This window comes from Salmo trutta, chromosome 17, assembly GCF_901001165.1.
Source record: "Salmo trutta chromosome 17, fSalTru1.1, whole genome shotgun sequence".
NCBI lineage: Eukaryota > Metazoa > Chordata > Actinopteri > Salmoniformes > Salmonidae > Salmo > Salmo trutta.
This window is the reverse complement of record NC_042973.1, coordinates 53,855,714-53,869,435: the sequence shown is the minus strand read 5'-3', so window position 1 is coordinate 53,869,435 and position 13,722 is coordinate 53,855,714. Positions and strand designations below refer to the sequence as shown.

At 40.8% G+C, this 13,722-nt stretch overlaps 2 protein-coding genes across 7 annotated transcripts in view; both read left to right on the top strand.

Moving 5' to 3' along the window:
* The window catches only part of LOC115152423 (activating molecule in BECN1-regulated autophagy protein 1), a 54,804-nt gene extending 44,355 nt beyond the window's left edge, over positions 1–10,449 (top strand). For all 6 annotated transcript variants that reach the window (XM_029697293.1, XM_029697294.1, XM_029697296.1 and 3 more), the window contains one exon: positions 4,732–10,449. In XM_029697293.1, the coding sequence (XP_029553153.1) occupies positions 4,732–5,357 (626 nt within the window). In that variant the 3' untranslated portion in view covers positions 5,358–10,449. The remainder of the gene's footprint in view (positions 1–4,731) is intronic.
* On the top strand, positions 2,324–4,430 carry LOC115152425 (uncharacterized). Its single transcript, XM_029697297.1, has 2 exons — positions 2,324–3,233; positions 3,342–4,430. The coding sequence occupies exons 1-2, from the start codon at positions 2,660–2,662 to the stop codon at positions 3,710–3,712; spliced, it is 945 nt and encodes a 314-aa protein (XP_029553157.1). The 5' UTR covers positions 2,324–2,659; the 3' UTR covers positions 3,713–4,430.
* Positions 10,450–13,722: the final 3,273 nt, after the last annotated feature.

The window sequence follows — 13,722 nt, the reverse complement described above, 5'->3', positions numbered from 1 at the left end:
GTCTATCACAGTGCCATCCGTTTTGTCACCAAATACTACCCACCACTGCGACCTGTACGCTCTCGTTGGCTGGCCCTCGCTTCATACTCGTCGCCAATCCCACTGGCTCCAGGTCATCTACAAGACCCTGCTAGGTAAAGTTCCCCCTTATCTCAGCTCGCTGGTCACCATAGCAGCACCCACCCGTAGCATGCGCTCCAGCATGTATTTCTCTCTGGTCACCCTCAAAGCCAATTCCTCCTTCGGCCGCCTCTCCTTCCAGTTCTCTGCTGCCAATGACTGGAACGAACTACAAAAATCTCTAAAACTGGAAACACTTATCTCCCTCACTAGCTTTAACCTCTCTGGGGTATGTGGGACACACTATTCAACAGCCAGTGAAATAGCAGAGCGCCAAATTCAAAACAACAAAAATCTCATAATACATTTTTTTCACACAGACAAGTATTATACACCATTTTAAAGATAATATTCTCGTTAATCCAACCACACTGTACGATTTCAAAAAGGCTTTACGGCGAAAGCATAACATTAGATTATGTTAGGACATCAACTTGACAAGAAAAACCACACAGCCATTTTCCAAGCAAGGAGAGGCATCACAAAAACCAGAAATACAGCTAAAATGAATCACTAACCTTTGACTATCTTCATCAGATGACACTCCCAGGACTCAATGTTACACAATACATGTATGTTTTGTTCGATAAAGTTCATATTTATATCCAAAAACCCCATTTTACATTGGCGCGTGATGTTCAGAAAATATACTGCCTCCAAAACATCCGGTGAATGAGCACATCAATTTACAGAAATACTCATCATAAACGCTGATAAACTTTACAACAGTTATTGAAAGAATTATAGATATACTTCTCCTTAATGCAACCGCTGTGTCAGATTTCAAAATAGCTTTATGGCGAAAGCACATTGTTCAATATTCTGAGTACAGAGCTCAGCCATCAAAGAAAGCTATACAGTTACCCGCCAAGTTCTGGAGTAAAAAAAAGTCAGAAATAGTATTATAAATCTTCACTTACCTTTGCTGATCTTCGTCGGAATGCACTCCCAGGACTCCCACTTCAACAAGAAATGTTTGTTTTGTTCGATAAACTCCATATTTATGTCCAAATACCTAATTTTTGTTCGCGCGTTCAGCCGAGTTATCCAAATGCGCCATGCTCGCACATTTTGTTGAGACGAAAAGTCCAAAAACGTATACTACAGTTTGTAGAAACATGTCAAACGATGTATAGCATCAATCTTTAGGATGTTTTTATCATACATCTTCGATCATTTTCCAACCGGACAAATCCTTTGTCTTCAGAAAGGAAAAAGAAAGCACCTCAAGCTGACGGCCACACGCATGAATGATCTAATGGCACTCAGCCAGACACCTGGTTGAGATGACTGTCATTCCCTTCCGGTTCACAGTAGAAGCCTGTAACAACGTTCTAAAGACTGTTGACATCTAGTGGAAGCCTTAGGAAGTGCAAAATGACCCCTAAGTCACTGTAGTTTGAATAGGGAATTAATTGAAAAAACTACAAGCCTCAGATTTTCAACTTCCTGGTTGGATTTTTCTCAGGGTTTTGCCTGCCATATGAGTTCTGTTATACTCACAGACATCATTCAAACAGTTTTAGAAACTTCAGAGTGTTTTCTATCCAAATCTACTAATAATATGCATATCCTGGGTAGCAGGCAGTTTACTACGGGCACACTTTTCATCCGGATGTCAAAATACTGCCCCCTACCCTAGAGAGGTTAAGCACCAGCTGTCAGAGCAGCTCACAGATTACTGCACCTATAGCCCATCTATAATTTTCCCAAACAACTACCTCTTCCCCTACTGTATTTATTTCTTTATTTTTCTCCTTTGCACCCCATTATTTCTATTTCTACTTGGCATTTTCTTCCACTGCAAATCTACCATTCCAGTGTTTTACTTGCTATATTGTATTTACTTCGCCACCATGGCCTTTTTTGCCTTTACCTCCCTTATCTCACCTAATTTGCTCACATTGTATATAGACTTATTTTTCTACTATATTATTGACTGTATGTTTGTTTTACTCCATGTGTAACTCTGTGTTGTTGTATGTGTCAAACTGCTTGCTTTATCTTGGCCAGGTCGCAATTGTAAATGAGAACTTGGTCTCAACTTGCCTACCTGGTTAAATAAAGGTGAAATAAATAAAAAAATAAAACATACCATGATGCAGCCACCACCATACTTGAAAATAAGGAGGCAGTTACTCAGTGATGTGTTGTTGGATTTTCCCCAAACATAAGGCTTTGCATTTAGGTCAAAAAGTGTATTCCTTTGCTGTGTTTTTTTGCAGTATTACTTTAGAATCAGTGATAAATTTGAAGTAATATGTGATAATTTTGGTATAAAACATAAATTAGATTATATCATATGTGATAACGCTGCAAGTATGAAAAAGGCCTTCACAGTTTGTTTCCCCAAAGCAAGCAATGATCATGATGATGATGATGATGTGGATAACCCCAGCCTATGGGAAGAATTTGGTGAAGAGTACAATGCTGATGTGGAAGCTATCCAACTGCAGGCAACAGATCTTACAGTGCTTTGTCCTGTTCATTACAACTGGTGATTAGAGATGGACTAAAGGAAACAAAAATTATACACAGTATGATGGCTAAGGTAACTAAACTTTGCAGCTTACTACATACTACCTGTGGTCTGAAAGAAGCATTTGAAGCTGAGTTCGGAGTCAATAGTAGTGTCCCTGCTGCTGTGTCTACCAGATGGAATTCTATCCTCCGGCTTGTTAAAGCAGTCACTGATCTGAATCAACAAAGCCCAAGGACACAAGGAGCTCTGCTTATCACCAAGGGAATGGAGCCAGCTATTGGACCCTTTTGTCCAGGCCACCAACCTTACTCAGGGGGAGAATGTGGTGACTCTCAGTGCTGCCCTTCTTTGTGTACTGTCACTCAACTATCATCTGCAAAGTATACTGAGCACAAGTCGTCACCTAGTCAGTCTAGTAAAAGCATTGCAGCAGTCACTCAAACGCTGATCCAGGGGGTGTTGGTGAATGTCAGAATGGAGCACTCGGATTACCAGGCAACAAAACCTCCATTTGGTGACAATGTATACATAATGGCTGCACAGCTGGACCCATCTTTCTGCCTGTTCTGGCTTGATCATGATGTCCTCATACAACATGAAGATAAAGCTGAATTGAAGGAGAGTCTGATTGGTAGGTACAATGTCACCATGTCACTTGCATTCAAATAATAATGATTTCATGTATAATATATACTGTTATTTTCTTGATCATATACATCATTTAATGACATTCTTTCAGACCTTGTTTTGGCTGAGGCACGGAAAGTCGCCGTTACGGAGAGCAGTAGTGGAGAAGAAGAACAACCACCTGCCAAAACCTCCAGAATGTTCTCTGGCTACTGCAACAAGATCAGCAACAAGAAAGGAGACATAAAATCTGTCAGAGCAGAGATTATTCGCTTCATTCAAGTATCTTCTGTAGAAAATGAAGTTGAATGCTTGCATTTTTGGAGAATCCATGCCAAAGTCTTTCCAAGGCTCAAGCAGGTAGCAATGACAGCGTTGTTTGTGCCTGCCACCAGTGTCCCAGTGGTGAGAGTGTTTAGTCATGAAGGCCTCATCATGTGCCTTCATCGTGCCAGGCTCAGTGCAAGAACACTGACAACTTGATCTTTCTGAAATGTAACCTGTCTGCAACAGAAATGTTCTCTGTCTTAGGGCACAGGACGTCATTTGCTACTTGTTACAGGAAATGGTATTTCTGTTAATTGTCCAGGTCAAGTAAGTATATTTTAGGGATAAAGGTAATTACGTTTAATATATAGGACACTTTAGTAGTGCAGTTGTCAGTCATTTTGTTTTACATTCATACTTGTTATTTATCTTCCCTCACCTACAGATTTTCTGTTTGTGTGACACAATGAAGTGAAATATAGACAATGTATGCCACAAAATACCATGCACTTTAAAATGTTATGTTTGATTTTTTTCATATCCGGTACAATTACTTTTATTAATGTAAACTGTCTACATTTTTAAAGGAAATGTATTTTGATTTAAATAGTGTCTGATGTGCTTTCTTTCATACAAGTATGGACTAATGACCAAGGGATTCTCTTCAATAATTTACAAGGTTTATAGACCTAACCCACAGCAGGTAGAAAGCCATTGCCGAAAGGGACTTAAGACTTGACTTATACTTGGCCCTAAAAGACTTGACTACTTATTATGTGATTTGTTAAGCCACGTTTTACTCCTGAACTAATTTAGGCAACAAATATATTTTAGTAAATTTCTATTAATTTCTTAAAATGTGTCGAATTTTCTTTTGAGTATTTTGTCTAGATCATGGTAAAAAAAACGAAAAAGTAAATATATTTCATTCCCACTTTGGAAAAATACTGTGTATGGTCATTATGACAGCAAATGGTAAAATGCTCAGGAAGGAGTGGTTCAACTGTCGGTTTTGCAGAGGAGGGAATCAGTGAAAGGTATATCCTCTGTTATATGGGTGGAAGGCTGGACTGGGTCTCGTTTCGCTAAAAGGAGCAGTCATTAACTTCCTCCCTGGGGCCAATTAAGTTGCAATTACATTGTGTGGCAAGTCACCAATAAAAAATCAATCAGCAGCTTGAAAGAGTTCATTATCATCGCTCATATGATAATGAACTCCTCCTCCCTCTATCCAGGCGAGGCCCCAGAGTATGCCCCGGGAGAGGACGCCCTGGCGCGGATCCGCCGGCTCATCGCAGAGGGCGGCATGACGGCGGTGGTCCAGCGGGAGCAGAGCACCACCATGGCCTCCATGGGCGGCTTCGGCAACAACATTATCGTCAGCCATCGCATCCACCGCGGCTCCCAGACCCGGACCGGCGCCGCAGCCTGGCTGCCCAGCAACAGTGACCCCAACCTGCCCGTCGCCGGCCACTCTACAGCCTCCATTTCCACCTCCTCCGCCTGCCCCCTCACTATCACCCAGCCTCAGCCTTCCCAGACCTTGCATCTCAGCCTGGAGAACTCGTCCGCTCCCACAGAACCAGGCCCGGTGTGGGGGCTGCCCTTTGTCTCCCAACCACAACCCCCCAGCCTTGCTTCAGGTGCGGGGGCCGGGCTCTCAGTGGCCATGGACATCGACAACGTGTTTGAAGTAGCCAGCCGAATGGACAATTCTGAGCCAGGCCCCTCTTCCTCCCTGATCTTCTCCTCCTCTTCCTCCTCCTCTCGCAGGTCCTACCCTCCCAGCAGTGGCACAAACGGCAACGATAACAACAGCAGCAGCAGAGATAGTTACCCAGGTGACCCTTACAGCAGGTAGAGTGTGATTTGACCATTATTGCCCAGGAGTGGGAGAGAATCCCCCAGAGCAGACAGTGGGTGACTGATGCTAGTGACGATGCTTTGGGCCGAGAGAAGGTGTATCAGGAACCCTAATGGAACTCAGTGTGGCCCTGTCTAACAGGTGCGCTTCTCCTCAAAGCCTTATCTCACAATAAATGGGTTCTCAGACTCTGCGGGGTCTCCAGCCCCAAACAGAAGGGACATGAGGCCCCCCCCATCAGCTTCAGTGGCATTGTGACCCCCTCTGCATTGGTGTGCACTTACATTTACACTTAAAATGGACCTTAGCTGTATGATCATTCCATGTCAGAAAGGGCTTTTACTTGAATTGTGAGTTTTTTTCAGTCCTTCTCTTCACATAGGCGTGACCGATAGACAAGGTTACTCCATTCAAAGTGCCATGTAAGGGTAATTGTAAAGAACAACAAAAAAAACAGAGTGTCGTGTTCTGGTGCCATGTGATTGAATTTGACATGAAATAGTGTGTGTGCTATATTTTGAAGCCTCTTTTTTTTTTGGACCATGTTATAGGACGTGCATTTGTAATGTGATGATAATGCATAGCGGGAAAATAATCCTATCGTTGTATGAATCATGATTTGATGTGTGTGGCATGACTAAAGCCATGCCTTTCAAGAGAGAATCTGCAGCTGCCTGCTTTCATTATAGATGGACTATGTCAGAGGGGTCCCCCCAAAAGGATCATGGTCATATTACCCATGAGTCCCCAAGTGTACAGAGCACCTGATTCGATGGTACAAGACTATGCCCCTTATTGCTTCATGTTCAAACAGGATACAGTGGACTTATACAAAATGGTGGATGTGATGTTTCAATGTCTAGTCAATCATTTCTGACTGTATTGATACTGTAGTATTGTTCTACTGCATGTTTTCAATAATGCTGCATCGTTTCTGAAGAAAAAAGGGAACGCCATCGGTACAAAAGTATTGTGAAATATGGACAAATCGGCATTGAGGGAGGGAGGGAAAGGGTGTCGGGGGGGAACTAACTCGTACACCTGTTTGGGGAGAGTTAGCCAGCTCTCTAGACATGCTTGTGTCACGCTAAGAGGCAGCACCGTCATTCCTCTTCTGTTGCACTACAGTGACTGGGTTTGGTGCCAAGAGGCGTGCAGTGAGGCCTGGGTCAGGATTTGTTTACCATCTGGTCCCTGGTCACCCATCCCACAAACATCTACCATCCCCCCTAAATGTGTGATGTAGACCAAGACCAGACCCAGAGCCCCCTGTCGCCTGCACTCACCACTGGTGCTCCAGGGACACCGTGAGAGCCGAGAAGTTACCACTAGGATTCAATGAAACAAACCTGACTGTTGACTTGTTACGCCCAGTGACCCTTTCCACAAAGACTCTGAGGAGGAGCGAGCAGGGGGCTAGCTGGGTTGGCTCAGCTGTAGCTGTCTGTCAACAGGGGGAGGGTCTTCACTGAGCTTCTTTACAGTTAAATCCCCAGCACAAACACACCCAGTGCTTAGGAAGCACTGAGGTGGAGCTGTTCCGTGTGTGTATGCTTGTCTCTGTGTATGCGTGTGCAGTTGTAAGTGTGTGTGGAGGTGGTGAATGTTTATTGGCTCCGCAAAATGTAGGCATTCTGCAGCAGAAAAACAGGAGAGCAAGTTTGCCTTTGGCCTATAACCGTGGGTGGGTGGGCCAGAAGGCTTGTATATGTAGCATCTCTTAGTCAAAGTTACTTTGCCCTAATGGTGTGGTTTGTCACTTGGGGTACGTCGGGGTGAGAGAGCTTTCGATTATAATCTCAATCAGTCCCGTGCTGAACCAGGAAATGGATAAAAAAATCAACTTGAATTATCGATTACCATTTAGATCGAGTTTTGTACTGTAATGTCTTCAGGGGTGTACCTGGCCTATTGTGACAGGCAGAGTGTCCTTAGCATATAATTTCACTAAAGCCCCCCTGACCACGTCGGGTGCTTACAGACAAGAAAAATAAATGCCCTGCACACTATAACTTTTATTTTTAAAACCCATAATTCTTAGCTATTTACATTTTAATTGCTTTGTAGGGTTATTATATTGTTAGACCTCTGAGTAGAGAGAGAGCGAATGGAGCGAGTGCCCCGATTGGTGTTTTTTTGAGCTGTGCAGCGAGTCCTGAGTGCGACTCCAAGCAAGCTGTTTACTGCATGTATGAAAACTGCTACAACTGTCTTACTGATTAGAAGAAAGTCAAATTGCCTGGCAGGTGAAAAAGAAACAAACTATCTGAATGGTCCTCCTGGCTTTACTTGATTAATGAAGATTTTAAAAAATGTTGTCGGCTGTTCATGTGTGCTTTGTGTGAAAAAGCGCTGTCTGCCATATGTCCCTCACCCTGAATGATACACATACTGTAGGTCCACAACTACACTTTTAACAATGCAAATCAATGGTATACAAACTCTCACCTTATATTACAAAACTTCTATATCAAACTATCAAGTTTGTTCACTTCTTTGGCTTTTCTGTGATGTAATTAAAAAAGAGATTTGTTGACATAAAGATGAAAAATGTAACAATTATGTTCTGTGAAGAGATGGCAATCTTATTGGTTCTTAATGGAAAGCTACAGCTACTGTAAATTGTATACAGTTGCTATGACCTGCGGTATTGAACACCTTAAAGGCCCAAAGCAGCTGTTTTATTACCCGTTTCTGGGTAACAATTTTGTACATTACTGTAATAGATTTCCATTAAAAAGGGCAAAAATAGCTTTATAGCAAAAAACTATTTCTCAAGCTAGAATTTTGCAAGGACTGTCTGGGAATGGTGGAAGGGGACAACTGAAAACCTGATGTTATTGGCAGAGAGGTTTGAAACTTTTTTTGTAATTGGTATATTAAAGCTGTTAGGGCGACCCAACTAAATTCACATAGAAATGTGAGTTATAGATCTGTCTTTCTCATTTAAAGCAAGTCTACGAAGCGGTATATCTGTTCTATGTGTTCTATTTTTATGCTTCCTGGGTCTTTTACTTTTGGTTTTGTACGCCAGCTTCAAACAGATGAAAATACAGCATTTCTGGTTATTGAAATATATTTACAGTGGTTTATATTGTACAATGATTCTCTACACTATGCATTGCTTGTTTTTTCACATACATTGATATGCCACACTGATATGGCAAACTATTAGAATTTTTACAACCAGGAAATGGCACAGCGATTTCTGCATCTTGCACCTTTAACCAATTTACTGCATGGCGATGTCACCATTGAAAGTCTAAACTCCCGCCCATGCAAACCTGCTCATTAGAAGGTCCTGTGTAGATTGTGTTTTCAACCAGCAACTATCAAGAAATAACACTGGTAAAAAAAAATGTAATACTTTTCCTGTGTTAGTTTTACTATATAATACAAAACACAGGAAAAATAGAATTTTGATGGCACTGGGCCTTAAAGTAACCAAATGTCATCTATACGGTTATTGTATGCGTTACCAGCAGTGAACAAATCCTATTCTTAAGGTGAAATATAATTGGTTTTCTACATCTCATATATGCAAGTAACAGTGGTTTGAGTTCTGTGGAATGGAAGAAATTAAAGTGTATTTAACATAGTGGTAGTATAAACTAATTGGATACATGACACTGCATTTAGACACTAATGCTTTGTCAAACAAATCATACTCCAGACTCCCAATATACATAGGTGTTTTTGAATGTTTAGTATAAGTTGGGAATACTGCTGATTCATCTTAACAAGTAGAGTTGTCCCTCTGTACTTGTGTTTGGCAGGTAATTCATTTAATTAATAGAGATCCAAGAATGGATCCTTGTGGAACACCACGTTTGATCTCAAGAGGGGGGAGTTTATTCCTTTTAAAGTGACAGATTGCGTTCTTCCTTTTCCTTTTAAGAATGCAGATAATGGTCCCCATGTACTTATTTGGTTTTATATTATGAATGTCATGTTTTACACTCCATATTCTTTGTTAAGGCACTTGTGGGGACACCTGTGGTATGCAGTATGTGTGAAACATACGGATACAAACACAGTTTTGCCCACTGATACAATATATTTTGCTTGACAGTGATCACAACATTGTCCCAATCATGTTTAATGTCATCCTTTGGTTTTTATGAATTTATATCTTTCACTACTTTGCCCCTTTAGGGCCACCACATTTCACAGTCTCTGAGCTGTTTGTGAGGCTTATTTTGTTGTGATATTTTTTAAACCATGTGAGGCAGAGTCTTTGGCAAAATGGTTTAGTTCATTTGAGAGAGAGCGGTTGAGGTTTTGCTCAGTGCCTGTATGGTTCACACTAGTTACTGCCACTACTTATTCTAAATCTACTAAAACTCTTGGCGCTAGTATGTAGCCAAACAGTCACTTGTTGATTATACTAATCAATTACAAATTATTGGTCTTGTTGCTTCCTTTGTTAGTGTACAATAGTCTCTGGTCTAGCCTCATGCTATTCTTCCTATGTTTGGAAGGTTGATTTTATATAGATTTGAATGTAGTGGATTTTTGCCCAACACATTTCTGTTATAAATTACACCTGTGGTGCTTCAGTCAGCTACTTGTTCAACTGCTTTCACAGAAGATCTATGCTGCGTATTAAAACTAGGAACAAACTAGGGCTGTTTGAAAAAGCAGTATCACACATGACTTCAGTATGAAATTGTCCAGGGAGCTAATGTTTAGGGTGTGTTGCTGTGTCACAATACTTTAAAAACATACTTTCCTTATCCTCTTTCATGACCACTGACCAGTGAAAGGACTCAATAGGTTTTCACTATACTGCTGTGCTCTCATCTATCGAGTCCTCAGGTCAGTAGTGAAGAAAAGGATACCAGGTAAGGTATTTACAGTATGTGTATGACTTGGGATATAGTCTTGACTGCTATGTCTCTTCCCCCTAAACTGTTATCAATGGTCTCACATGTTTTAGAGTGCTGATGTGATGAAGATTTTCTGTTCTTTTAAGATAAATTAAGATTATAGTAAAAATCCAACAAGTTCTATATCATATATAGGAACACCAAAGATCCTATGTAATGTTGACAATGAAAAAAGGCAAATAAACAATAAACTTCACAAAGGTGTTATTAAGGGGTTGTGATACTTGGTTTGTACCATTTGACTGATCTATAGATTGAGTTTATTAGTAATTATACAATGGGTGGGTCTAATCCTGAATGCTGATTGGTTAAAACCGCATTTCAGCCTGTCTATTCCACAAGTTGCCACCGGATAAATCTAACTGACTGCAATCCACTGTCTCATCAGCCCAGCCAATTTATAAACTTGATCTCCACTATAAAGAGCATCTAGACATTATCTAATTTATTTTAGACTAACGTTTCGTTTTCAACAGCGGAGATTTGTATAAACCTTGTTTCAATATTCAAATTCGATTTGCTGTCCCATAGTAATGAACGTGTCGGGACGAGATAGGCAGGCAGCGTTTCTCAACCTGTCGAAATCATGAATCAGCTGGCTTCATTTTTATGGATATATACAAAAAAAATTCTATTGAAAAAAGGTAAAACGAAACGCAGCTAATTTGCAGTCTTTCCAGCTTCAGATTGAAGTGATTGTGTTACTGTAGCTGTGTTGTTGGCTAGCTCCTCTGAACAACAGTGTCCTGACGAGTGAGCACATTTAGAACGAATGAATGACTGGGTCACGTCCATAGATACAGAACAAAAAGACTGAACGACTGGGTCAACCCTATGTTTGTGTTGGGACTATATCTTGTGGAAGGATGAAATAGTATGAATAAATTAATCAAAATAATGTTTTTAATGAAGATATGTCAATCATTATTTGAATATGTTGGTAACCCGTTATATAAAAGTGATAATGCCCTCGAAGCCGGTTTTTGGAGGATATATTTGCACGGTTTGCCGGCCCTCGAATTCATCTTGGGTCTAACAACACCCGTGCCAGTATGTCCTCCAAACACTGGCTTCGAGGGCATTATCACTTAAATACATGTACATCCATGATGTCATACCCGTTGATGTTATTTGTAGTTCTTAACTTGATAGATTCAAGTGGTTTTCCACAAAAGTGGAGGTAATTTTATACAGTGACTGTGTTTTGTACAGTAGCTATCCACTCAAGGTGGTGCGGAAATTCATATCACAGGCTGCACTTGAAGAAACAGAAAACATTTGTACAGTCACTGTACTGTAGTATTATTCAATCTGTCAAATGTAAAGCCTTTTAAATCAGCAGTTTCACAAAACGTGCTGTTACAGTGACCTGGTCTATTTTATTTTTTATTTCACCTTTATTTAACCAGGTAGGCAAGTTGAGAACAAGTTCTCATTTACAACTGCGACCTGGCCAAGATGAAGCAAAGCATTTCGACACATATAACAACACAGAGTTACACATGGAGTAAAACAAACATACAGTAGAAAAATAAGTCTATATACAATGTGAGCAAATGAGGTGAGATAAGGGAGGTAAAGGCAATAAATAGGCCATGGTGGCGAAGTAAATACAATATAGCGATTAAAACACTGGAATGGTAGATTTGACAGTATATGAGTGTGCAAAGTAGAAATACTGGGGTGCAAAGGAGCAAAATAAATAAATACAGTAGGGGAAGAGGTAGTTGTTTGGGCTATTTATAGATGGGCTATGTACAGGTGCAGTGATCTGTGAGCTGCTCTGACAGCTGGTGCTTAAAGCTAGTGAGGGAGATAAGTGTTTCCAGTTTCAGAGATTTTTGTAGTCCGTTCCAGTCATTGGCAGCAGAGAACTGGAAGGAGAGGCGGCCAAAGGAGGAATTGGCTTTGGGGTGACAAGTGAGATATACCTGCTGGAACGTGTGCTACGGGTGGGTGCAGCTATGGTGACCAGCGAGCAGAGATAAGGCGGGACTTTACCTAGCAGGGTCTTGTAGATGACCTGGAGCCAGTGGGTTTGGCGACGAGTATGAAGCGAGGGCCAGCCAACGAAAGCATACAGGTCGCAGTGGTGGGTAGTATATGGGGCTTTGGTGACAAAACGGATGGCACTGTGATAGACTGCATCCAATTTGTTGAGTAGGGTGTTGCAGGCTTTTTGTAAATGACATCGCCAAAGTCGAGGATCGGTAAGATGGTCAGTTTTATGAGGGTATGTTTGGCAGCATGAGTGAAGGATGCTTTGTTGCGAAATAGGATGCCAATTCTAGATTTAACTTTGGATTGGAGATGTTTTATGTGAGTCTGGAAGGAGAGTTTACAGTCAAACCAGACACCTAGATATTTGTAGTTGTCCAAATATTCTAAACCCTAGACCCTCAAAAAGCAAGTAGAAACAGAGATACAGTGACCAGGAAAAGGTCCCTAGAAGGAAGAAACCTAGAAATGAACCTGGCTCTGACGGGAGGCCTATCCTTTTTTTTTGGCCTATCCTTTTTTCATCAAAAGTCAAGAGATCTGTGACGTCACTAGTGGTTGCCAGTGTTTTACTGTGAGGAGATGTGAGTGGACCTAATTGAGAATATCAGATATAGGGCATCTGGTAGACCACACGACGTCTCAGAGAATGATGCTCTTGCTTTGTTGAAATCGCTTGTGGATTGGTTATAAAGATGTTTGTGGACAGAGACTAGGATGTAACTGATTTTTTGTTGTTGTTTGGACTGGATATCTGATTGAATCAGGCAATATGAATGGCACAAATTACACTGAAGATTTGGAGAGGCTTCCTTCTAATTTTTGTGTTAAGTTTATCAATTAATTCCTGTCAAATTTATAACTCATGTACAGACAGTATGACAACTTCTAGTGCACAGGTTTATTTTTCCTTCTCCCAGTTCATTAGAATTCCCCTTTAGTAATGCATGTTAATAAACACATTAGCTTTTGATTAACATAGGTTATAGATTTACGTATTACCATAGTCTAAAAATACAGTGTATATTTTATGCAATTCCTTTCCTTTCAATTAATTATTATTGATTGATGACTTAAAACAAAAGTTGTTGCTTTGTGAAAATTGTGGATGGGCTATACATGGTGTCCAAAACTGAAAAGAGAACATTGTAAACATTTATTATAAATTATAATAAACTGGGTAGTTTGAGTCCTGGATGCTTATTGGCTGAAACAGCATTCCAGCCGTGTGTATATCAGACAATATACCACAGGTATGATGCAAAAATACTTATTTCCTGTTCTATTATAATAGCAATAAGGCAGGTACCTCTGGGGTCTGTGGTATATGGCCAATATACAACGACTAAGGGCTGTATCCAGGCACTCCGCTTTGCGTCGTGCTAAGAACAGCCCTTAGCCGTGGTATTTTGGCCAAATGCACTATAATTGATTTAAAAAAATGAGCGACTGGGCCGTTTACATCGAAGCGGAGA

Bases quoted from the DNA above. Each gene is read 5' to 3' on its own strand.
- LOC115152425 (XM_029697297.1), top strand. From the start codon at position 2,660: ATGATGGCTAAGGTAACTAAACTTTGCAGCTTACTACATACTACCTGT. The intron at 3,234-3,341 runs GTAGGTACAATG...ACATTCTTTCAG, and splicing joins ATTGAAGGAGAGTCTGATTG to ACCTTGTTTTGGCTGAGGCA.